Genomic DNA, 27,742 nt, shown 5'->3' with positions numbered 1-27,742 from the left:
CCCCTTTGGATAAGGTTGTGTTTGTTCTCTGTTTTGTGCGTGCGTTCGCCTTCATAGTTTTCGGCTGCATTTGCCGGATTAGCGCTGGCACTCTGCCTCCCGGACGGTTATACGTGTGTGAGTGGTAGTTTTCTCGCTTTCCGAGAAGTTTTAGAATCGAGAAAGAAAACATGATTCATGATGTTTGCAAAATAACAAGCATCAGAAGGTGTGGCGCTGCGTGGTTTGATTGTTTCTCCCGGACCAGAAATTTGTGGCATCGCGAGTGAAAATTTTAATTCCAGTTTATGTACGCGCTGCAAGGTGCGTGTAAAGCTTGGCACGATTGGTGTTGATGTTGGTACACTTGCAACTATTTTAGCAAAAAATAAAAAAATAAATCAAAAGAAATTGATATCGAAAGTGTACCAAAAGTGCTTCTGAACGTGTTTCGCAGTTGGATGTGGTGAAATTCGTGGTTGTTTTCAGTGAAAATTCCGTATCACTAATTTGCTCAATGAGTTCCCTTTTTTTTCCGTTCGACGACATCGGGAATGCGCTCCCGGATATATTGATTTGGTGAGTACGTTCCAGTTGAGGATTGTTCTTGTACATTTCTCGATTGCATTTTCGTGCGTTTGATGGTCGGTTTGGTAGTATCCTTTTAAATATAATGTCTCATGTCCAAATAACCTCGATTTTCGGTCTATTGATTCAATACTTTAGTATTATATTTTCAAAACATACAATGATGCATTATGTCATTTCATGGCACATAAAACAAAAAGTGTGTGTATATGACCCAATAATCTAGGTCATTTGTATTTTGTTATACATCTTTATTTTTTTATTATATTTTTCATTTTACTACATATTTTATATACATTATATATTACATGATTATATATAAATTCATAATGTAAATTACAATAAATACTGGGACGGGAGGGAGCATCAGGGCATCATTGAAGTTGTAACTGGACAATGGAGTGGAGTGCCAACCGGAGTCTAGGAGGGAATGTGTACTGTCATTTTAGATAGTTACATTCCACTCCAACAGTTGCAATGAATTTGACGCGCTCTTTTTAAACAAACCATCCCGTGGAAAGCTTAACATGTATTGCGAATTTCGTTATTCATTTTGTTGGATCATATTGTTGGAAGGAGATTCTCTTATTCCCGCGGGTTTCGCGTAAGTGCCTCTGCTTACGGGCCCGTCCAACCCTTTTTGGCCCTTCATACAGCAGTATGTTGAATTCAGAATGATGACGGAATTTGATCTTGCTGTTGAGTGGAGCCGCATGCAGGGCAAGACCCAAGCTAGGATGGTGGCTACTTACATACATACATACATACATATCTCAAACGTTCTCTATAGATCTGTCGACGGTTCTTCAAATTTTGCCCAAAATTTCGCCATATTTGAGATGTGAAAATTATCGAAGTATGAAATCTCTGGCCTAGCCTCAATTTATTAGTCCGGAATCTCAAGTGAGATTTCGTTAATTTCATTGTTTGCTAAAATAGTTTTTAATTTCAATCAATCACTTTATACAATTCGATCCACTGACTCACTCGGCCCAATAGCGTTTGGCTTAGTATATTTTTAAAAATTTACATGAAAATGTACATCTTGGAAAAATTAAAAATTCTGAGACATAAACAAAATTTCAAATTCTGGACTTCGAAATATCATCTAAATTATTTAACATAGGTATTTAATTTGAAACAACGTTAGTCCCAAATAAATTTAAAAAATTCTGAAAACTTGTTTCGTTTCTCAATTTAGGGAGCTTGTTTTTCCGGTGTTCTGCATTTAAAATAAAATGCTGTACCTTTTTTCCACTCACATTTATTGTTATTGGATGTTATAGATTCAACATATATAAAAGCGGGAAAATATGTTGAATATCCGGAGTTTAATTCCTCAAATCCAGTGGCCACCTACTTTTGAACAGTGAAGTTGTTAACCACCATCATCTACTTCTCGCCCAACAGCCGCCACTGTGGCCGAATTCTGTGCAGCCGCTGTTCCAACAACGATGTCCCGATCATCAAGTTCGGAATTAACAAACCGGTTCGAGTATGCTGCGTTTGCTTCGAAGTGCTACAAGTCGGTAGCGGAGCGTAATTTTCCCGTTTCTATTTTTAATCTTCTTTTATCAATCCTACTTTATTCGATGTTAAGTTAAAGTGGATTCAAACACATTTTGCCAAACATGTTTAGTTCTTCTGTGTGTACTGATTAAAGACAAATTTGTTTGATGCGAACGAAATCAATAGACGAACAGCAAGCAAAAGATATTTCTATTCATCATTTTCATAGCAACTACGTGGTAAAAGAAAACGTAGTCGCATAGTTATTAGTGTAAGCTAACTGTACGTGCATATTATGATCACCTATACTCGAGTATTTATAAATAATTGTAAAACAATTTCCAAACATTCGCATATTATACTGAAATTCTGAATGCAATTAATCAGAACTTGTTTTCGCTGGTGTAGTGGATTATCACAGCCGTTACTTCATAAATAACTGAATCTAAATTACTAATCCGACCTGCTAAGTGTACAGTGAAAAAAAAAACACCGCAAATCCTGTCCGATAGGAGGCTTTATTAACCGAGATGTTTGAACATGTTCTCAATTGGGGTATTCCTATGACCTCACCAATTTGTTGGACATTGCTATGCTGCTCCGATTAACTTCCGATAAGGTAATGATAAAACTATATGAACAATCCTCAGCATCTCGCTTCTTTAGGTGAAGTCTGCTGGATTTACTTCAGCTTGGAGAACACGGTCTTAGTAACGCAGTGGTCCAATTCGTGCAAATAATCGAACAGTTCTTCAACGCAGGTCTCGGTGGTGTTCGATCGGCTGTTGACGCGATCGTTGCATGCCTGGTACTTTTCCCACAATCGTGGGGCCTGACCGTGTTCGGCACATTTCTCCTGTAATCGGAGAAATAATCACAACAAGGAAACGATTAGGTATAGGTTATGTTTGAATGGAATCAAAAATTTGTGCAAACTATGAATCAATATTGCAATAAGTAACTGAAGTATGTTGTACCCACCCGAAGAACACCCTGTGGGTCGACAATGTCCTCTTCCTGAGCCTTCACGGTCGGGAAAAGTGATGACAGAAATCGTCTAGCAGCCATCGTTCTGTTGACCTGCCGAGTCTGAGAGATAAAATCCATTATTACGTGACAATTTGCAAGACATTTTTAGTTGTTCATGTACTTGGATGTAAAGAGTATAAACTGAAAGTGGTTATTAATAAAAAGAGCTGGTAATTTACCTAAAATTCACCTAAAATAGTTGATACCAAGTGATGATATAACTCTGGACAAATTTTAACTCAGTTCTCGGTCGTGCCTGACACTGTGATGACAGAATGAGTGACAGAAATTTTTCACTGACCAAAATCAATGATCGTCATCAATCTCATCAACGGACAAGGAACATAGTAAAAATCAAGGTTATACGAAACCCGGTGATTATAAAATGCAGATTATGTGACGTGTCTGAAGTCCTTTTTGAATAGTCCATTCTATGCGCACGAGTATTGATGGTGCGAAAGTGAGGATAACAATATCAAACCAACTTTTTTGGCTGGAGCGAAAGTGAGGATAACAAACTTTCTCGCAAACTTTGCACTTGAAAATGGGGCTACGCAAGTGTGCTTGTTATAAACGTCAGAAACGTCAATAATTTACCCAAAATTCTGCACTAGCACTTGAGCATTCAAAAACGCCAGAGAAGACGTCTATGTCCATTTGCCGATCAAAAAATCGATTAACTTGATTCGCTTTCTACCAACATTGATGCATACAGTCAAAAGTTCAAAGATTAAATTACAAATTGTACTTGGGCAAATACCGCACTGTTAGCGGTAGAAAGCGAATCAAGTTAATCGATTTTTGATCGGCAAATGGACATAGACGTCTTCTCTGGCGTTTTTGAATGCTCAAGTGCTAGTGCAGAATTTTGGGTAAATTATAAGTATAAGTGCAAGAAAATCGTGTAAATATATACTCTGAATTTCCACGTATTAGCTTAAAACTGGTAACTCGACTGGTAATATATTTTTAATATTGAACTTCCTACACTAGTAAAAATCCACACATAACTAATAGAAAATTTCTATAAAATATTAAGCATAATATTCATTTGGCCACACATAATTAGATATCATGGAACAAAACACATACAGATTATGTGTCATATAAACAGCATGTGTGATCACATATAGAGACGATATGTGCAAGTGAGATTTATGTGTCTGGCATATAGAAACTATATCATAAATCTAATTGCAAAAATCTATGTGTGGAACACATAGAAACAATCATTGACTTTTTCTCAGTGTAAAGATTTGTAGAGCATGAATTCATTAGTGTAGCATATCAATACTGTTCTAAGGCTGCTACTGCTTTCAAATAAATCGATTTTTCAATTTTAAGGACTGAGTGATAAAATTACTGTGCACAGGAGTCTGTAAAATACGCAATACCCACCGCATAGTGTGCCAAAACAGAGTTGCGTACACTCATCGGCACTGTTTGGCACTTATTTACAGCCACTGCAGCTTATAAGCTTCTACTGATGTTTCAATATCTTGAACGAGCTCACACTATCGATTCGAACCATCCGTCGGTGCATGTTGGAAAGCAAGATTTTTGGCATGAAATTGACGGAAGCGTGAAGCTGGTCTTCGATCAGGCATGGGAGAAGCTCTTCCGTGGATCTAAATCGGCTGTGGAGAAGATTGTTACTTGAAAACGGACCGGGATAACGTGGAGGCACGGTTCGAGGTGGTAAAATCCTGTACCAATGCAACGAAAGTGTTCCTGTTGCTAAGGCTGGCTACTACAGCGGTGTCAGCAGATAAATGCATTCAAAAAGTAGTGCCAAAAGCGATTTCCGATGCGATTGTGTTCGCCAAGGTTATAAGAATCCAACAATGGGATTGTGTGAGACCTTGTAAAGACTTACAAAGTACACTGTTGTACCATAGAGGTAACTCTAAGACCAGAAGGTCCCAAGAAACAATTTTGATTTTATGACGGTTCTGTGATTTAAACTTGTAGCATGCTTTAAAACCTCGATAAAACTTTCAATGTTACTTGGGGTCCCGAAGAAACGTGCTCAACTTTTTGGCTCGGCTCTATTACCAACCGGTGGAAACCAACGATTTTAAAATGGCTCACTACTTGACTACCCAACAAACAATTACCTATTGAAGAAACGACTTCTTGACGATTTTATTCAACTGCATGCTTAATAATACTTGTACTATTTTGAATAATAACTTCTGTTCAGGCTTTGTTCACACAAATCTGGAGAATTTATTCAACCACAACATCGAAATATTTGGTGTTGAATAAAGTATGACGAGAAGCTTTTATTCGACTTACAAGAGTTGTAAACAGAGCTTATTCGATCAAATTTTCGATTATTCAGCGTTTATTAGACATCATTACTTTTCCTTAGCGATGGTATAAACATAGACAAACAGACATAACACTCACAATTAAATTCATCGCAAATAATGTTTTAGTTGGGAATGTGCTTGCATTTGTCATGGTGGCGCCACTGATGCATTGAGCAAGCCACCACATTTCGAACTTATCAGTGATGCTAGTTCTTTTTCACGTCTAGTTAGTAGATGTCAGCTCTTGAAAATGATAAGTGGTCAAGGCATCCCACTGGAGACACTTACCACATCTGACGAATACAAAAAAAAAAGTTGTTGCATATTACATCAAAACTGCTGCACATTAGTCATTCCGTTCCTAATATTACATTGTTCGATGTACACAGAATTCGAGAACAAATCATGTTGATAACTGTAATATTCTATCAACATTTTCCAGATATTGATGTTCAATACTTCACCATGAATATCATTGATTGAAACATATCAGTGCTAACATTTGAAAACGGCACAAAAGCCATTTGTAAACAAATGGTTTGTGGGCCCTTTACTCACTACTTGAAGTACACCCACGCGACACAACAGCAACATCGGGTAGGGGAAATTTTCCCCTTCCTGACGATGCTGTTGGTTTGCGTGGGCGTTCTTCGGGTAGCGAGTAAAGGGCCCACAAACCATTTGTTTACAAATCGCTTTTGCGCCGTTTTCAAATGTTAGCACTGAATATTACATTGATACAGCTACATTTAGAAAGGGCACTAATAAGTGATGCACTACCTTGTTTAAAAACTTGTTTCCAGCAAAAGAAAAAGCACAATAAACAAACAAAACAAATCCCTAAAAAAAGTCTTAGCTTCTGTGAATTTTTCCAACGGATCCGTATTTCTGCAGAACTCAATCAATTCTATAGATCTACGGAAAATTTCGTAGAACCGACATCACTGACTTCCATCTGTTTTGTTTTTATTCAACACAGCTGACGTGTTGACAGAACGAGGGAAAAGCAACTAGTGAAAAAATTGCATGAACGAGGGATGCTCCGGTTGCAAAACAATGCTTGGGAATGTGGATGATAGATGGTGCTAGTGCGCATGCAAAATACGCTTGACGATATTTTTTGAAGAATTTTCTTCTAAGAGTTATGTCTGTTTGTCTGTGGTATAAAGGTGTATATAGACGCTTGATTCTCATGTGAAATCTCGTGTGCAATAATGTTTAATTAAACACTATTATACTTTATTAAACGATTATTCAACTATGGGATAATTAATCCGAAAATAAGAACGGGATAGAGCAGGATTTGTTCTTGTTAGTGATTGGTTGGTCATTATTCTGTCGAAGCACGCACTCACCACCACACAGATATTAGAAAACTTATTACATACATACATACACACATGTCGTTGGATGAGATTCGAACTATGACCTTCCGATCACCAGCCGCTTGCCTTGCCATCTGAGCTATCCTATAATACATCATATTGGCAGCTAAATAAGTAATAAAAGCTTGAATCTGAAAACCTATCAGCACTCCCAGCCGTAACTCTAGCTAATTCAAGGAGATGTGAGAATGATTAATTCTTTCATAGTTGTTTTATATGCGGCCAATGTTACCTCTCCATCTCTCTAATTTCAATGGAAAGGATGCTGGGCTATTCTTTTCGATAAATCGATGAATTGGGTGTCGTAAGTGATATTATGATTACGATTTAAATTAATTAAGCGTAGAAAAAAAAATAAAAAATGGGTTGAGGTTGGGATTGAACTCGCGACCTTCTACTTGGTATGCGGAAACGGTAACCACTATGCTACCAATTTCGTTTTGTTGTTAGCCTGAAGCAGTGTTGTGGAATAATGAATGAATACGCCGTTTGTAAAGCATGAAATTAAAACATGGACGCATAGTGGTATAAGAGCTATTCTGCTGACTGTATTCACCATTATTCAGCAATATTGTTCAGCAATGCAATGGAATCTAATAATGGAGCTAGAAAACAATTATTAGGCGTATAATAAAGCATGTTATTAAATCAATTTAAAACAGTCGAATTAAAGCGTCAATGTATGTGAAAATTACACTTATTCAGTGTGTTATTTGATCAAACTTCTGGTGTTGGATCAGGAAGACAGTCATCGTTTGTATAGATTTTAATAAGTATATTAATCAAATCAGAGCAATCAGCGGAATAAAGGCGCATCATCGATCTCAATGAGGTTTTCTGAGCACATAATTTGACAACCCGTTTTATTCAGCATTTTACACTATTATAAAGCATTTATTCAATCTATATGCTTATTTGTGACTCTGAATTGTTTGTTGGGCAGTGTTGTGGAATAATGAATCTAATACGTCGTTTATAAAGCATTTACAAAGCATTCAATTAAAACATGGACGCATAATGGTATAAGAGCTATTTTGCTGACTGTATTCATCTTTATTCAGCAATGTTGTAAAGCAATGCAATGAAATCTAATAATGGAGCTAGGAAACATTTATAAGACGTCTAATAAAGCATTTTATTAAAGCAATTGAAAACAGTCGAATTAAAGCGACAATGTATGTGCAAATTACACTGAAGTCTTTTTTTACACGGTTTTTTTTTACGCGGTTTTTTTTACACGGTTATTTTTACACGGTTTTTCGCGATTTACACGGTACGTTTTTAACGATTTCTCGACAACGATACAACATATCAACTTGATTCCAATCACATTATCCGTTTCAAGCTATAGGTAATCGAATGACATACTTAGAAAAAAATCACAATTTTTGGTGTAAATACAGAAATGTTTAAAATATGTCTATATGGACCATAGCATGCTATAATTACAAATGGCATCAAAATCTGATTTTTTAAAAACATTTAAGCATGTGAAAAATCAAAATCTCGTAGGTTTTTTTTACACGTTTTTTTTTTTACACGGTACGTATCCCCCGTGTAAAAAAAGACCTGAGTGTACACTTATTCTGTTTGATATTAGTTCAAACTTCTGGTTCTGAATCAGGAAGACAGTCAACGTTTATAAAGCTTTTAATGAGTAAATTATTTATATCAGAGCAAATGGCGGAATAAAGGCGCATCTATCGATCTCAATGAGCTTTTTTCAGCACATAATTCGACATCCTGTTTTATTCAGCATTGTACACTGTTATACAGCATTTATTCAATGTGTATGATTATTTGTGACTGTGAATTGTTTGTTGGGATGTGCGGTAATCGAAAGTTAAGAATGTAGCTCAACATTTACAATAGCATTCTACCAAATTTTTATGTGCGTAGCCCACTGCAACAGCCGAACGTACGAACGAATAGGGTAACCATAGTGCATTTTAAGAAAACACCACAAGTTTTTATGGCTGTTTTAAATTAATAATTACGAAGAAACCATAAAGCCTACAAGGTTACTATCAAAAGCACAAATCTAGGGAACTGTATGGAGAATATTTTGTAGAAGAATTAAATTAACAGTAATGAAAATTTTAAACTTAAAAACACTTAAATGTATGTAATTTTACCAGTTTTTTTTTTGGTACTTTCAACATACTTTTCAATTTTAGTGTTTGATAGTTAACTTTAATCGAGTTCTTCACTAAAGAGCGTTGATAGCTAAGACTGTAACGTTCTTGTCTCGTCTAAAGAAAACGGCTTATGCGCCACCTCCAGATAGAAGGACCGTTATCTCTGACCAATAGCCCGGCATGAGACTGCCTTCTCAAGGCAGGTCAATACAGTTTTTAAGCGAACCGAACAACTACAAATTGACCCAACCGATGAAGCAAACTTAACCGTATTACTCGAGTGATTACTGTACCAAAAGAACCAATTTAGCTATTGCAATAATATCGAGCAGTAGTGGTGTGTGTCTTAGCGAAATAGACCAACCAATTCACCAATAATCATACAATTCGCCGCGAACAGGTGAAGTGTGTACTAAAATAGAAGTATTCAGTCTTGTTTCATAATTTCAACGCAAAAATGGAAGAAAAGAAAAAGATAAGATTATCAGGTTTGTTTCAAGCTTTACAACTAAGCAAAAGAATTTAAAATTTATTATTATTTACTTTATCAGGTTTAATATCCAAAGGAAAACCCTATCTTCTAGTGGGTGACGTCACGTCTAGCTCTGAATAATACTTTTCATTCGTAGGAAAATTCAAACAACTTTCTTCGGTCAATTTATTCTTCGGAAACAGTACACTTCTTCTGCGCGGTGACGGTCCCACGTGGTCCGGCGACGAAGACCGACGACGTCTGGAAAGTTCCAACTACGATAGCTACGGGCCCGTTTTTAGAAGCGGATTATTTATCTTGACCGTTATCGAATGGACTCGGCTAAACCCGTGGGTATCGACTGGTTCAGGGTGAATGCGTCCCTGTATTCAGCGGAGTGACGAGCACGTTGACGAGGCTCGATGTCGTACCACTTGGCAAAACGGGCAAAAATTGGGAACTCGAGCAGTGCTACACGCTCGAGTAAGCCTGAACGCAAACCGTAGTTTCGTTCACCGACCGAGGTCCAATTAAAATCTCGAGTATCAATTTATATTGCGCGCGCAAACGGTCGTTGGACGGGTATAAACCTTCCGTCACACAGGGTCTACTAAACAGTGACTTACCGCTTCTGTTCCGACTTGGGTTGCAGACAAACCTTGATTCGCCTGGGAAGGTGACCCGAGGTACTTCGGTCAAACCTTCACTCGACTGGGAGGTGACCAGATACGGCGGTCAAACCTTCGAATATCCGGTCTCGATGCACTCCGGACGAACTTTCGAGTTTCCGGATTCGCTGACTCCAGACAAACCGCCCTCGTTGGATGGGCAGGGCCTATTCAACGCAGGTAATTAATTTTCTTCCCTTAAGGTCGAACTAGTTATAGTTTTTTTTGGCTTACCTGAACCAATTTCAATAATTTTGCACAATTGGTTTTGAACTGTCGATTTAACAAAATAACTTAAAAAAAACCTGTAATTAAATAAATCGCACTGAATCACTGAATCAAATTTAAATTTACTGTCCCGGAAATTACTTCGATTTTAGACTTCGACTAAAAGAACTTTAAAATATTTTCCAATAAGAATCACTTTTGATCTTTTCGATTCGAGCACTCCACTAAGATTAAATGTTCGATCGCGTCACGAATTGGTTTAGACTTCAAAAGTAAGACGCAATTTACTACGCTCGATGTGCAGGAGCTTTACTACGCGGTTCCTGATTGGAATTTCCGAAAACGATGGAATTTTCCGTTGATCCTGAAGTTTGATTGGTGGTGAGAAATTGCGCAGTAATTAATTAATTTAGATCAGGTCAATCCGCCAACAGGTATGCTACTTTAAGAACTTGAACCTTAATCGTCTTTTTATCAAAGCTTTTCATGCCGAAATATTTCTCAGGTTACTAATTTCAAAGATAGGTGGCGCAGCGCGTAAAAATAGAGCTTTACGTAATAGTTTGGATACAGCGGCACACCCATAGAAGTAAGCAATTTTTGGTAAGTGGTATCCGTGCTTTAATTGAATTTAATTACTTTATTTAGAAATACAACTTTTAAAGATTAATTGATGTCAAAATGTCGTTACATTCTCGACCATGCTAAAAATATAAAAATTTTGAAATTTATTTAAAATTTCAAAATTTTTATTTTGAAAAATTACTAATACGCATCACAAAACAAATATAAATTTAGTAAGAATTTAACTAACCGATTTCATTTGATTCTGTTTATGTGATTTGGTGAACTAACTGGAATTGAATTCAAATTGGGTTATCTTTAATAAACAATATGCAAAGTAAACTATGTTGGACTGTTCCTACACTATGCCAAACTCACAACCGACTTAATTCTTTCTTCTGACTGACTATTTCCTATTCTAAATACCGATTACTTCAGAAATATCTGAAAATTTTTTTGCCTTAACCTAAACCGATTTACTCCTGACATATCAGGAAAATTCTTAAACCGAACCGAATTACTCCAATTAACGAATTGGAAAACATCATTTCTTACCGAACTAACTTAATTACCGAAAAGCATACCAAAATCATGCACGCCCAATTCTGATCCTAACAGTCAACATAGTCACCCTATTCAGACGTTACAAAACGTTTCGCGGAATGTCAAAAAATCTACTGTGAAAACTCTACTGTGGGAGGTCAATACTCAAAAGAAATCAAAAATGAAAAGCTAAAATATGCGGAGGTAAGTATAATGGAATATTTTACTAATTTTGCAAGTATTTTCAGCAGAATACGCTATATACGGTGAAAATTTTGGCTGGAACTATTGTGCTACGAATGTATCATATGAAAAATTAACGAGAACTAAGGCTAATGAGTGGAAAAGTGCTAAAACTAAGATTGTGAAGAACAAACAAAATACTGTGGGATGATCTCTACTGTTCTGTTGAGAACAAAAGGATACCGTTATATTGCGAGAAGAAGGGCTTCGATTTCACGGTCAAGGTCGTTTGGTCTGATCGAACAGACTAGACTGACACAGTCGAAGCAGAATTTGTCAACAACGTGAGGCAACCAAATGGACTTCTCGAACGTTGGACGATTTGCCGTAGCACCTCCAAGAGTATTTTTGGGCAGTTCAGCTGATTTGTATTTGTGCATCAGGCGGATGCACCGTCATAGCTGGACATTAAGGTCTCTTTCTGATTGAGCAAAGACTAACGACAAAGTGTTGCCTTTGCTTGTGAGGCCGATTTGTCCACAACGTGAGGGAACACAAGGACTTCTCGAACGTTGGACTTGTTGCCGTAGCACCTTCAAGAGTGTTTTATTTTAGGCAGTGGTGTCTTCTTTGTTTATGTGCATCAGGCAGATGCACCGTCATAGCTGTGGTTTCTTTTTTTTTTTTCATTTTAGGCCTTTTTTAGAAAAGACCCATGAAACGTACCAGGGATTCTTTGTCCTTCCTCATTTTCGAGGACATAGGTGTTGGTTCCGAGAGCAGACAGTATTCGTGCGCGAGTATATTTGGTTCCAAATTTGCCAACAAAGTGCTTTGCTTTATCGGACAAATGCACGTCACGTTTATAGACGAGGTCACCGGGTTTAAAGGTGTGTTTTTCGTTCGATCTTAAATTATACGGTCGTGAGTAACGATTATACGCATCCTGGATATTTTTACGAACTAGTTCGTATAACTTTCGAGCCTCTTCACTTCGGTGGGACGAAGCATTGTCGCTTTCCGAGTCAAACTCTCGCAAATGATCATATTCGCTGCCTGTGCTTATCATATTTCGGCCAAAATTGATAAAGTACGGTGTAAAACCAGTACTTTCGTGCACACTGGTACGGATTGCGGCGGCGATTTTGGGCACAGATTCATCCCAGTTACGGTGATCTGCTTGCTGATTCAACGCGCAACGTATGGCCGTTACAATAACACGGTTTACTCTTTCGGCCGGATTCGGGCTTGGGTGATACACCGCAAGATTCCATTGCGTCACACCGTAGGTTTTCAAAAGTTTCCTGAACATTTCACACTGGAAGACCTTTGCATTATCGGTTATACAGATCGATGGCGCTCCAAATAGAGTAAACACAAGGTTCTCCATGACGGCACAGACTCCTGGAGCCGTAGCTGTTCTCATGCATTGAGCCAGCACAAATTTTGAGAAAAAATCACAGATCACAAGGATCCATACATTTCCTTTCCGTGACTTCGGGTAAGGACCTAGGAAATCGATGGATATTAGTTCCCATGGACGACTACAAAGTTTTGGCTTGCCACAAGGCGGACGTACGTTCATATTTGGAACCTTGGACTCCTTACAGACTTGGCAACTACTGCAAAATCGTCTGACTTCACTTGCCATCCTGGGCCAATAGTAGCGTTCACGAACTTTTTCGAGAGTTTTGAGGAATCCCATGTGAGCCAAGTCATGAATTTCTTTAATAGTTGGTTTTCTCTCATAAAAAGGCAGGACTTCTTTCCATCGGAACGCTGGGTCTTCCGGTAGTGTCGAATTGGATACAAACTTGAAAATTCGACTATTGAGGATTTTGAAATCCGGATATTTATCGGGGTGCTGTTCAACTTGTTGCTTCAAACCTTCGATGTATGGATCAGGGAGTTGACAGTCTACGACGAAAATGCTGCGGCTGAGAGCATCGGCCGGTATGTTTTCCGAGCCTTTTTTGTATTGAAGTTCCACGTCGTATTTCGACAGTTTCAATGCCCATCGAGCGATGCGTGGGCTTTTTGATTCAATGCTCATCGTTTGCAGGAAGGTTAGGGACATCGCATCTGTTTGAACCACGAAGCGATTCCCTTCGACAAAATGTCGAAAGTTTTCTACGCTCAGTAGTACCGCCAGACATTCCCTTTCGGTGGCACTATATTTCCGTTGGGTACTCGATAACTTTTTCGAGTAGTACGCGATGCACTTACGTTCTCCGTTTTGAATCTGGACCAAGACAGAACCGATGGCCAAGTCCGAGCTGTCGGTCTCAATTATGAAGGGTAATGAAAAATCGGGGTTAGCTAAAATCGGTGAGGATACTAGAGCTTCTTTTAATCGCTGAAGGGCATTATCGGCTTCCATCGTCCACTCGAACTTTCGACGCCCTTTCTTAAGCAAATCGCTGATGGGTACGGTGATTTCGGAATAGTTTCTTATGAACTTTTGATAAAAGCCAGCAAGACCGAGCAATCGCCGAACGTCTTTTACTGTTCGAGGTACAGGGTAGTCCAAAACGGGCTGGATTTTTGAGACATCCATCGACAACCCATCTTCGGACAATACATACCCGAGATATTTGATACTTTTCTGGCAGAACTTTGACTTTAGGATGTTTATAGTCAAGCCTGCTTGTGCTAAGCGTTCGCCAACGCATTGGATCAGTCGAAGATGTTCCTCGAACGATTCTGAAACGATTATTATATCGTCCAAGTAGACGTAAACGAATGGCTCTAGATCGTGACCAAGTACCTTCACCATTAAACGAGCCATAGTGGCCGGCGCGTTCGTTAAACCAAAGGGCATAACCTTGAAGCGGTATAGGCCCTTGTTAGTCCTAAAGGCCGTTTTGTTCTTGGCGTCGTCGTCGAGCTCGACCTGATAGTAAGACTCGGTCAAGTCTATAACCGAAAAGTAGCGTGAGCGTTTGATCCGCTGCAGGATTACGGTCATATTCGGGATTGGGAACTCGTCCCGTTTAGTTAGAGAATTCAACCGCCGAGAATCTAGGCAAATGCGCCATTTGCCGGTTGGTTTTTTTATCGGCAATAGTGGATTGACGAAGTCTGCTGATCCTTCACACTCCTCTATCACATCAAGGCTAAGTAGTCTGTTCATTTCGTCATCAATGACCGCTTCTACTGCTGGAGACCATCGATACGCTGGAATTCGTCTCGCTGTGGCCCCGGGTACAAGTTCTATGGAGTGTTTCAATAACGGTGTCCTACCCAATTTTCCTTCTTGAGTCATCGGAAGATGTTGGATAGCCTGAAACAGTTCCGTACTCTGCGTGGGAGATAATTGGTGTTCCGTTTCAATTTCACAAGCGTTTTCGATTCGTGTTGTGGGGATTTCCACTGTCGGCATCTCGAGACTTTCATCCTCTTCTCGAGGCTCGCTGACCGGCGTAGGATTAGCTGCTGGAAACATGGAAACAGATGCGACCCTCGTCGTCACCAAAATAGTCCTCGATGTAATTCAGGCTTTGATCTTCGGAGAGGGTTGGACCTGATGGATCATTTGGACAAGCAACCAGTTGGAAATGGAAAGCTGATAAGAAGTCAATTCCTAGGATCAAGACCTTAGAGATCTCTGGTACTACTAGAGTAGGGATTACTCTCGTGTCACCTTGATATCTGTACGGGACATTCACATATCCTAAACAGGTATACGGTGTCCGATCTGCGGTAAATATTTTTAAATTACAGTTCTGGATTTTTAATCCAAGACGGCTGATAAGGCTAGGTGAGCTGATGATTGACACACTTGCTCCAGTGTCTGCTAGTCCTTCTACCTGAGTATCGAGAATTGAAACAGTCAGATGAGGACAACGTCGGAAGCTGGTCTGTATGACGAAGGTCTGGTTAACTCGAGAAAACGGGGAATTGGGAACCTTTGCGATAACGTTGGTAGGAGCTCGGTTCCCACGAATCTCCTCCTCTAATCGTTTTTTGATTTCGGATTGAAAGCTGGCCTGATGTCATGTTGTTGCGGACATCGAAAAGCGGTTGTCTCCGGGTGTCCACACATATGACAAAATATGGCCTTCTTTTGATCACATTCCCTCCAGAGATGTCCCGATTTACGGCAATTCCAGCAGAGTGGTTTCGCTCGCTCATCCTTACTGGTAGCTTGTGCAGATTGGTCGTTTGTGTTGCTGTTGGCTCCCTTACGTACCTGCAGAGCTGCTACTTCTAAGTTGTCGGTTATTTCCTCAGCATAGACTGGTTCTGCTTCCTCGGTATAGATCTCGTTGACCAATGGCATCTTCGTTGGACCTCTGGGATGATACAAGTTCCCTTCCAAAGCATCGAACCGGTAACACAGTTGTGCTAGGTGTTCCAACGAGGTGACTTCCTCCAAAGCTAACCGTCGTTTATATGACATTTTCATGTTCTCGACTACAATGTCAAACTTTTCCTCGTCGGAGATCCTTTTATTCATCCGCTGGGACAAATTTTCAATGTCTGTGAGGAACGCACTAAACAGTTCGTTAGGACGCTGTTTCCTGTTGCGAAGATCTTCCTTTATGAAACGATCCCGATTAGGATTGTCGTACCTCATGCAAAGATAGTACAACAGAGTGTCCCACGAATTGAATTTCGGTTCGTAAGCAGAATACCACACGTACGCATCTTCTTTGAAGAGGAGATGTGCATGGGTTCTCAACTCTTCTTTGGAGATTTGATACGACCGACTTAACAGATTGATCTGTCGCAGAAAGTCAACCACAGGAGTTGGATTAGCATCCCCCGCGAACTTAGGCCATTTCTCCATAATGTTACACGTTTGATGTGGCAATCTCCCGCGGCTCAGTTGGTTTGGTGCTCCATTATTCATCGCTTGAGGATTCGGGTTAAATATTGAAGGGTAGTTCATCTGTACGAAGGGTTCATTACGTTGATCTCTAACGGTTGGTCCGCCGGGTCTTCTAGGAGCTCCAGAGTTATGAAAACTCGGCCAAGAGTTTCGTAGAACGTTCCTAAACGCTTGAGGGGTCTCGTTATTGATTTGCTCTGATCTATTCTCAGGTTGATTGGATCTTCCCGCGCACGGCAATTGCAGCGGTGCTGGCACTCTCGGTGGAACCGGAGCAGATTCTTCTCCCACGGATCCACGAGAAATACGAGACACTTCCGGATCATGTATGCCTACATCAGCTATTTGCTGAGCAAGATTGTTAACAACAGTATCCCGATCGATTTGCCGGTTAGGTGTATTGCTCAAAAGCTGACGAACGTAAGTTTGCACATAATTTTGTATTTCAGATACGTGTATATAGTTAAGTGACGTTTCACTCGCATTTACAGGTCCGACTGCTGGTGAAATTCCTCCTGGCTGGTGAACGGACCCATTTTGCAAAGTCTCGTTGGATTCACCGGAGGGTGTACGAACACCATCATTCCTATGCCCCAAAACATTTGACTGCATCGTCCGGAACGAACCTGGGTTTGAAACAGATGGCTGAAACACTCGATGCAGGTTAGCAGTAGAATGTGCCACTGGCGCTGAATCAACCGTCACATCTGGTCTAGATCCTCCCGTAGAAAAAGTCGGCTGGACAGTGGAATTCAACAACGGAGCCAGGTCATCACATGTCAAACGGAAAGCTCCATTTGGAGGCTGATTCTGCGATGCATGAACACTAGCGTTGTTCTCCATTTGGTCTGGTCCGTCGAGGTCATCATCCCAAAACGGATTCGAACTGTTTTGTCGATTAGCCGTTGCCACAGGCTCAGAGAAACCCGTAGAATACAAGGTCTGCACCCGGGATGTCGCAAACGGATTCTGCACTCCTCTCTCCACCCGCGTGCTGGATGGAACACCCCGAAAAGGCAATTGAAATCCTTCGGCCGAAAGTTGGAATCTCGCAGCCTGGTGAAATTCAGCCTGCAAGTTATTTGGTGCCGGGAAGCGGCTATCCAGTGAGAACCTAGTTTCCCGTCTTGGACTCCCGGTTGAGGCCATCATTTGATCCGCCCAGACAAGACGCTGCGTACGCTCCGTATTGATACCTCCTACAGCCCCCTCCATGGAATCGGCAGATTCCGAACCAGGCGGCGTTACCAGAGTCCGCTGAGAATTCGCAGTACGGTTTTGATTTAGATGATCATCCACACTGTACTGTACATTAGCCATTTTCAAAACTCCACAATCAAGATAGTTCAAATTATAGAACGAGAAAAAAAAAACTTAACTTTTAAGGGTATTGACTATTATTAAAACCGAATTCAATTTTTTTCCGAACTTAACTAAATTTTACCAAACTAACCAAATCCAAATTGACCTAGCTTATCAAAACTGCAGAAAGTTTGTAATCTTAAATTCAATTCCAATTAGTCTTCTAATCCTACTGTACGAAATCCAATTCACTTCTCAAAATCACAACTAATTCAAGCAAAAATTTCCGACTAAGTCACCAAATCGTTAAAGCCCTGTTTTTAGGGCCCCACGTTGGGCGCCAAATGTAACGTTCTTGTCTCGTCTAAAGAAAACGGCTTATGCGCCACCTCCAGATAGAAGGACCGTTATCTCTGACCAATAGCCCGGCATGAGACTGCCTTCTCAAGGCAGGTCAATACAGTTTTTAAGCGAACCGAACAACTACAAATTGACCCAACCGATGAAGCAAACTTAACCGTATTACTCGAGTGATTACTGTACCAAAAGAACCAATTTAGCTATTGCAATAATATCGAGCAGTAGTGGTGTGTGTCTTAGCGAAATAGACCAACCAATTCACCAATAATCATACAATTCGCCGCGAACAGGTGAAGTGTGTACTAAAATAGAAGTATTCAGTCTGGTTTCATAATTTCAACGCAAAAATGGAAGAAAAGAAAAAGATAAGATTATCAGGTTTGTTTCAAGCTTTACAACTAAGCAAAAGAATTTAAAATTTATTATTATTTACTTTATCAGGTTTAATATCCAAAGGAAAACCCTATCTTCTAGTGGGTGACGTCACGTCTAGCTCTGAATAATACTTTTCATTCGTAGGAAAATTCAAACAACTTTCTTCGGTCAATTTATTCTTCGGAAACAGTACACTTCTTCTGCGCGGTGACGGTCCCACGTGGTCCGGCGACGAAGACCGACGACGTCTGGAAAGTTCCAACTACGATAGCTACGGGCCCGTTTTTAGAAGCGGATTATTTATCTTGACCGTTATCGAATGGACTCGGCTAAACCCGTGGGTATCGACTGGTTCAGGGTGAATGCGTCCCTGTATTCAGCGGAGTGACGAGCACGTTGACGAGGCTCGATGTCGTACCACTTGGCAAAACGGGCAAAAATTGGGAACTCGAGCAGTGCTACACGCTCGAGTAAGCCTGAACGCAAACCGTAGTTTCGTTCACCGACCGAGGTCCAATTAAAATCTCGAGTATCAATTTATATTGCGCGCGCAAACGGTCGTTGGACGGGTATAAACCTTCCGTCACACAGGGTCTACTAAACAGTGACTTACCGCTTCTGTTCCGACTTGGGTTGCAGACAAACCTTGATTCGCCTGGGAAGGTGACCCGAGGTACTTCGGTCAAACCTTCACTCGACTGGGAGGTGACCAGATACGGCGGTCAAACCTTCGAATATCCGGTCTCGATGCACTCCGGACGAACTTTCGAGTTTCCGGATTCGCTGACTCCAGACAAACCGCCCTCGTTGGATGGGCAGGGCCTATTCAACGCAGGTAATTAATTTTCTTCCCTTAAGGTCGAACTAGTTATAGTTTTTTTTGGCTTACCTGAACCAATTTCAATAATTTTGCACAATTGGTTTTGAACTGTCGATTTAACAAAATAACTTAAAAAAAACCTGTAATTAAATAAATCGCACTGAATCACTGAATCAAATTTAAATTTACTGTCCCGGAAATTACTTCGATTTTAGACTTCGACTAAAAGAACTTTAAAATATTTTCCAATAAGAATCACTTTTGATCTTTTCGATTCGAGCACTCCACTAAGATTAAATGTTCGATCGCGTCACGAATTGGTTTAGACTTCAAAAGTAAGACGCAATTTACTACGCTCGATGTGCAGGAGCTTTACTACGCGGTTCCTGATTGGAATTTCCGAAAACGATGGAATTTTCCGTTGATCCTGAAGTTTGATTGGTGGTGAGAAATTGCGCAGTAATTAATTAATTTAGATCAGGTCAATCCGCCAACAGGTATGCTACTTTAAGAACTTGAACCTTAATCGTCTTTTTATCAAAGCTTTTCATGCCGAAATATTTCTCAGGTTACTAATTTCAAAGATAGGTGGCGCAGCGCGTAAAAATAGAGCTTTACGTAATAGTTTGGATACAGCGGCACACCCATAGAAGTAAGCAATTTTTGGTAAGTGGTATCCGTGCTTTAATTGAATTTAATTACTTTATTTAGAAATACAACTTTTAAAGATTAATTGATGTCAAAATGTCGTTACAAGACTTTATTTTTTCATTTGGTATGTTGAAATCAGAAAACCACATAAAGACTGAACAAATATAGCTAACCAAAGTTGGCAATTAAAAACAACATAGAATGTTGAATAACTCTCTTAGCAGTCATTTCCGACCCTACACTGATAAATTGAGCTATTCCCATTTTGCTTGAAATTTAATCAATTTGACATTAAACTCAGTTTAATCATATCGAATGATTAAAAATTAATCCTCTCTTTCTAAAAAATAAGCATCTGATATTAATCCCAGTTTAATCATGGTTGATTAGATTGTACATTATCTTTTTTTGAATATTTTTCAATCATTTTTGATTCTATTTAAAAAAAATTTGATTGAATTTTAATCTTTTTTGATTATATAGGGGAATTTACGTATTCTCGGCAACCTAAGCAGCGACCTTGTTTCTATAGCCTTTTTCTCTAAGGAACGCACACATATGCAGTATTGGTTTGTTTACAATCTTTTGCTGCCAGCTGCTCTAACAATTTCAGTCGAAAGAATTGTCAAAAACTGTTTTGAAACGCTTTTACAAAGCTCCAATCTTCTCTAGTGAGAGCGAGTATTGTCGGCAACCAGTTTTTCTTCGGCAACCGTTCCATTTGAACTGCATGTAAATCTGCTGTTCTATTATCGGCAACTCGAAATCAGCTACAATTTGTAGTGCGTGTGTTTCATTTCAAGAAAACCTTGCTAGATTGTTTTTTCTCAGTGGTAAAAATATAGTCAAATTGAAGCTGAAAGCATAAAGAATCGTTTGCATGCATAAGCGAAGTGTTTTCGTAAGAAAATCTGTTGAAAATAGTGTTTCAATTTGGGTTGCCGAAAATAGTCTGGCATGCCGAAGCCGTCATTTCCCCTATCAGTACTGAAAAAGAATAAAATTTAATACTGGAAAGATTATTTCGATTTTAATCATGCATGACTACTGCCGAAGTAATCATGGCCGGACTCAATTGACAAATCCATGTTTCAATCGACCACCGTGACGCTGCAATCGCAGCGGTGATAAGTCCGAAATAATGTGTCAAACTGAATACATTTTTGAAATTTCAACCAAAAAACTATTATTTTCTATTTATTCTAGCGAGTTTCTGTGGAAGTTAAAACATGATCTGAGCAAAAAAGTAGTACTCGTAATAATGGTATATAATGCTGAATTTTATCGTGCTTTGTTTCGAAAATATCTTCCAAATAAACAAACATCATCCAAATCACCCGATTCGTCCACCGACTAAATCTATTGCCACTTAAAAACTAATTTCAGCCGGTGTATTAATCAGCAGATTAAATCGTTTTTCGTCTGGTGCTACACAGAGCAATCGGCCTATTTAATAGTTTTTTGTCGATTGATTTAGTCGGCCAACTTTGTCTGCTGTTTAATCGGCAGATGATTTCAAACCTTAACATGTTTTGTGTAATTTAACTGTCTTGAAGTAGCTTTTTATATAAGAACAATGCATTACAAAATAGTTTTATGCATTTTGTACAAGATTCATCCATGCTGACAACAAATGTTCATGAAATTACATTGAAATTAAATAATTTGGCAAACAATCAATGAAATTTTCAAGGGCTGTCACAGACTTATCACCGTCGGTTAGTGCTTATTCCTGCCACCAGGCGCGCAGGAGTTTAAGTTGGATTTCTCAATAAGGTGAAGCGGGAAACTGCATACTTTTTAAGCTTTTTTGATTTAATTTATCTTTGAGTGTATGTTTCATGGGGATTTTTTCATAACTACCTACCCTGACGACACTTCAGGATTATCCCATTTTTACCCAAATCACTCCTAAAATTTTCAACGTGCACAAAATTTAAATCCATCTTATCTATTCTTTCTATTCCCAACTTATCCCTTCTGCATGCACACAAATCATCAAGCAAGCCTCGCAGTTTTCAGGTTGATCGCGGAGCACTGTCAGTTTTCAACGATCTCCATAATAAACATGGTGTTAAAAAATTTGATATGCGTTGAGTCGTTCAAGGTGGCGATTGTCCTGGCGAAGCTGGTGGAAATGAATTAGGGAATGAGTAGTACGAAGGTAACCACCACCAAGGATGGCTAAGGATGAAGTGATTTCTCGATTGGATTCCCGGGGGAGCTTAAATTAAAATAGATGACGGACCACTCGTCTATAATTGGTCGCGTCATAAAGGAGACAAAAAAAATGACAAATGAGAACATCTGAAATAAGAAGTAGTAAAAAACGTTAAACTATTTATTTTTTAATCTCAATTTGAAAGAATTAATGAAACACACTCGATTCAGTCCAATGAAAATGAAAAGAATCATAAAATTGAAACTGAACCCCAAATTTTCAAACGTTGAATGTTAAAATTCACAGATTTTTAGTGGTGCCAGTATTGCACGATACCGACGATATGTCTCGCTCTCTCATTTGTGGAGAGTCGATCCAATTTTATAGGGCAGGTGTGGGATGAGCAGGATGACAAGTGAACCGGGAAATTGGGAAAAGCCGGGAATTTAAATGACAAATCGGGGAAAAAATTACTTCATCTATTCTTCAGAAAAAAAGATTTTAGCGCTTTGAAAAGTTTTAAAATTCTTGGACTAGACTAAACTTTTTTGGAATTTTAAGTAGATTTTAGAATGAATGTCAGGGATAACAAGTCATACATTCCGAAAAATTCTGTGTACAGCAGAAATTGTTATTCTAGTGTCTAACGATCGAGATTGAGGGAAATCTTCAATGAATACCTGGAGAGAAAATTGGGTTCATTCAGCAAGAGAAGGAGAAATTATCTAGAAGGGAGAAAAGATAGGACCGGGTATGTAGAGTTTTAGCTTAAGCATCATACGCATTTACAGTAGAGAGAGTATGGGAGAGTGTTGTGTATTGGTTTGATATGTAGAAGCAGGGCATATAGTAAGTGTGCGTGTGAATGTGGATGGTTAGTGTGGGATAGGGAATGAAAAATAGAGTTCTACAAACCAGATCTCACGAACACCAACGTATACTGTACAATTCTGAATTCCAATTGGCAAGTCAGGGTTGGCACTCGTGGAGGGTGGAGGAGCTGTGGAGGTGATGATGGTTTCGAGAATTAACCGATTTAACACGGTGAGGTGTGCGGGTGCAGTCTTGGAATGTATGGCATTGTAAGCAAATTATTTTAATAAAATATGGTTGATGATACGTTAGTAGAAAAAAATCAGGGCTACTCAAAAGACATATGATATAGAAAAAATATTTCTTATCAGATTTTAGTTGTTTACATAGATGTAAGCTTTTCTGCAACCAGATTTAAATAGAATGCTCCATCTGAAAAATAAAAGCGATTTAGGAAAGCACTCGAGTACCTCCCCGTGGGAGGTTTTGAGGCCGTCATCACTTTCATGGTTCTTCTTTTCTCCACGGGTGCCGGCTTTGATTTGCCAATTATCAGTGCAATTCTCGTTTTAGCCATGAGTGAGTGTTTGGTTCGTACCGTGCATACGTAGGGTTTTATTTAGTTTGTGTTTAATTTTGTCTCAATAGACGGTTCTAGAAGCAAACAGAAAATTATCGCGTAACTTTTCAGAAGGACCAATGTAACATATCCGCCATTTTCCACCATGAATCCATACATTTTGCAACACTATTTTACCGTAGACAGTGAGTAATAACGTTGGAAATTCGGTAGAAACGGTAAAATCACAATTTTATTTTGAAATTAATGCTAAAATATATATGAAAAAAAATCACATAGGACGTTTTGACTAATCAAGTTGTACATCGGACATGTTACATTGGTCGATTTCTCTAAATGACGTTTTGTTATAAATGATACTAGATTTCCTACCACATATTTCGGAGTGGAGTGCCTGACTCTAGGCCTGACTTTAGATTGGTTTTCCATGCCCCGCCTCTTGAAAGTGAGCAACCTGTCATAATAGGCAGCCTAAATTCCGAATTATCAATCAAGCGCCCATCAATTCAAACTGTAAATTTTGATCTATGATTATGTTGATTAAATAAGAGTAAATTTGGATGGGTGTTTTTTTTATATCACATAGCAATTTAGTTACAAGTAATTGAAAACTAGTGATTGAACAGATGAGAAAAGAACAGCAGTATTTTTTCATGCGTTTATATTAATTTATTTTAATGATGGCACGATGCTTGACGGTGCCAAGTAGCTATGCCTTTGGCGGTTGATCTAAGGGAGGCACAAATTGAAATTATTTATTTTCATTTTATTGTTCACTTCAACAGCATACTTCTTCATGGACCAAAAAAATGTTGAAATTCAAAGATAATCTATCCATTCAAAAGAAATCCAAAACATATCTGAAATACTGGATTCATCGATATAAATTATTCAGGTTTATTTCAGCTCTTCGAGGATAAATCACAAAAAGACAAACATTAAAATAATCAACCTGCTGCAGACTACTAGATCTACATAACCAACATTAGCTGGAACAATTATATATTTATACCGTGTTGCATTACTCATCGAAATTATTATTAAGCGGATGACGTAGTGGAAGCAACAACAATACATAACATTATATGCATATATTTTTTATACAGGTTATAATATATAATATATTTTTCGTTGTGCATGGCATCATTTAGAGGAGATTGTTAGTCCTGTCAGTCATCAGTCACACTTTACACCTTACATTTACATCCTTACATTATTGTAAAGAGATAATATCAAGTATAATTACAGATAAAAATATATGATTGCTTAATATAACCTTGAAATTTCAGTGTTACATCCACTTGATATTGGGAGCTGAGGAAACATAGAGCTGCATCTTATTATATGTAAAATATTTATTATTTTCAGTGCAGAATATCAACTATTTTATCTTTATAAAATTATATTTATTATTTCATAATTAATGTTCTGATATATTCCATTGCACATTACATATATTTTCATTATACAAATAAATACTGGGTTGGGAGGGAGCATCAGGGTATCAATTGACCTGAAATTGGACGATGGAGTGGTATGACAACCGGAGTCTAGAAGGGAATAAACACTATCATTTTCTTTATCCTACCGATTCGATTGTGGTGGTGTGAATTCTATTTCAACAGTTTCAGTGAGATTGACGCACCCTTCTTAACAAACCATCCTGTAGGAAGCTTAATAAGTATTGCGAATTGCGTTATTCGATTTGTTGGATCGTATCGTTGGAAGGAGATTCTTAAATTCCCGTGGATTTCGCGTAAGTGTCTCTGCTTACGGGTCCACCCCTCCGTTTTTGGCCCTTCATACAGCGATATTGTGAATTCAGATCGATAGCTCAAATTGATCTTGCTATTAAGTGGAGCTGCATACAAGACAAGATCTTTGAAGGGATGGTGGCTACCTTACATACATACATACATACATACAATGTCAGGGATAACAAGTCATTTCAGATGATATTAAAGGTAGATTTAGAAAGTGCTCTAAGAGATTTTAGACTTTCACTCCAAGTCACTTTTGTGAGTTCAAATTCAGGGTAGAATTTTTAAGTTAATCTGTGGAGATTTGCAAATCGGTTGTGAAGATCACAGTATCTTGACCGGACCGAGGTTTCCAGCCTCGGTAAAGGCTACACGAATCCGCGATGCTGCTATTCCTGCAGCTGCTACCGCTTCTGCTGGCTTTCACAAATGTCGTTTGCGTGTTTAGAATTAAAGGTTTTTGCAGTTTCTTCGTGGAATCGATACATTCTATCAGTAGGGGGCTTTTGTAGTCCAGCTGTCACCATCCAAACATTATTTTTCACTGAACATTGACTAAAATGGCTACTTCGATGTTTTTCTTTCGTACTGTTTCATTTCAGTTGCACGCATCCCCATGACAATTGAAAGCACTCTCGCATCCAATGCAATCCCATTAGGAATCCTATATTTATTTTATCCTTACTCAATTTTCGTCAAGACGACAAACTCAAAAAACTCTCTTCAATTACATTATTTTTACAGGCAAGCATGGTAAAATAGAATTCATCTGAATGAGTGTCGTTCCCCCTGTGTAAAACCCGGAATCAAACACCCTGTATGCAAACGACATATACACTAGCTCCAGTGTCGATCCAGCTCTTGATCTTATCGGCCACTAAAAAAATTTCTGATTCAGCGAAAGAACTACCGTCTACTGCGCCTTTGGTACCGTTCCCGCTTGACCATGTACCACCGGGCAATGAATCCATTCTTATTCGTCAGGTACAGAAACCGATCATCGTCAGTAGTTAAACACAGAAACGTTGGTGACAGATGCTGTCAAATAGGATTGATTAATATTTTTTTTCTATATTGTAGAAATAAACATGCTTTTGAAATTAATTCAAATATAAATAGGTATTTTAGTTATAAACATGTTTTCAATTTTCAATTACTTTGAATAATTCATTTGTTTAGAATATAAACATTTATATTTTTGATTGAACAAAATTCGTATCCGTGTAGCAGAGCAGCTGTATAAATATGAGGAGTCTTTCAAAAACTAAAAAGGATGATCAAATTCTTCGATGCAAACAGTGTAAATATATACGTTATTTGACAAATCCCTGGTAATAATGACTTAATTATTTAAATAATAATGAATTAATAAAAGAGAGTCATTATTAGCTGTTTTTTTTTTGTCAAATCAGGCATAACATTTGATAACGGCACAAAAGCATTTGTAAACCAACTTTCTAAGGCCCTTTACACTCGAACCAGAAAGGTGATAGAGGCAACTATCACCTTTCCGAAAGTGGTATTAGTTTGCGTAGGCGCACTTTGGTTCGCGTGTAAAGGGCCTTAGAAAGTTTGTTTACAAATGCTTTTGTGCCGTTATCAAATGTTATCTGAAATAACGTAGTTATTATTGACCTGTGCATGAAGAATTTTGGACAATTTATTTCAAATGGGTACCAGCGGTAGCCAGCGTAAACACATTAATGTGTAAAATTTCACACATTTCGTGAAAAAAAGGGGCTTACTCATAAAATGTGTAAACCCAGCAAACGTCAAAAGAAGTGTATTTTTTTACATATTTTTCAAGAACGGTTTTTACAGCAAAATGTGTACAAAGTAATCATTTCTAGAACTTAAATATAATGGGTGCGCATGGTTTTTTATTAACTTCGGAATTTTGTTATTTGTGTCAATGGTAAAATAAAGATTGCTCAAGATAATATTTTATTAAAACAAGAAATGCCATCAACAAAAAGAAGTAGCGGCACTGGAGGTGTAGTGGTAAGCGTGATTACCTCTCACCCCAGCAGGCCTGGGTTCAATCCCAGTTGACGCTGCCGGGATGTTCTGAGGCATAACATCTCTGATCGCGCCGAGGATCAGGGAAGGGAAGTGAAGCCACTGGTCCCGGTTCATGAGTTGATGGGTCGATAGGTAGGGTACAGGTATGGGAGCTTACGCCCTGGCGTCGGTAGCATTGGTGCTCAGGACGGAAAACAAATCAAGGGAAGAAAAACAAAAATCAGTATATGAAGTATATAAACTAAACTAAAACTAAAAGCTATGAAAAAAGTATAAATCACCTACCTTCTAGCATGTCCATCCCCTAATAAAAAATAACCATAAACGAACGGTAACCCAAATGATTGAACAATTCCACAAATGGTTTGGATGATACCCCGAACACGTCGTTAAGCAAATAACCATAACATTTTTATTAAGGTCGTTGCGCACTGTCCAGTTTTGACCATAGTTCCTTCATTTT

The 27,742-nt window shown here is 38.7% G+C and overlaps 3 protein-coding genes across 3 annotated transcripts in view; 2 read left to right on the top strand and 1 right to left on the bottom strand.

Moving 5' to 3' along the window:
* The window catches only part of LOC135698658 (rabankyrin-5), a 56,253-nt gene extending 53,798 nt beyond the window's left edge, over nt 1-2,455 (top strand). The window contains exon 7 of the mRNA XM_065218723.1: nt 1,978-2,455. Within this exon, the coding sequence (XP_065074795.1) occupies nt 1,978-2,110 (133 nt within the window). The 3' untranslated portion in view covers nt 2,111-2,455. The remainder of the gene's footprint in view (nt 1-1,977) is intronic.
* The window catches only part of LOC135698664 (GATA-binding factor A-like), a 444,653-nt gene that overhangs the window by 16,914 nt on the left and 399,997 nt on the right, over nt 1-27,742 (top strand). The gene's annotated exons all lie outside the window — the stretch shown is intronic.
* Nucleotides 2,576-3,381, bottom strand: LOC135698671 (cytochrome b-c1 complex subunit 6, mitochondrial). Its single transcript, XM_065218749.1, has 3 exons — nt 3,285-3,381; nt 3,058-3,165; nt 2,576-2,932 (listed from the first exon to the last, which is right to left on the bottom strand). Exons 2-3 carry the CDS (start codon nt 3,142-3,144, stop codon nt 2,759-2,761), a joined length of 261 nt encoding a protein of 86 aa, XP_065074821.1. The 5' UTR covers nt 3,145-3,165; nt 3,285-3,381; the 3' UTR covers nt 2,576-2,758.

The sequence above is a fragment of the Ochlerotatus camptorhynchus genome, unplaced genomic scaffold (assembly GCF_037179485.1).
Source record: "Ochlerotatus camptorhynchus isolate MF236.1 unplaced genomic scaffold, CSIRO-AGI_Acam_v1.1 ptg000093l, whole genome shotgun sequence".
NCBI lineage: Eukaryota > Metazoa > Arthropoda > Insecta > Diptera > Culicidae > Ochlerotatus > Ochlerotatus camptorhynchus.
Note: the sequence above shows the minus strand (reverse complement) of the source record. Positions and strands in the feature narration are given on the sequence as shown.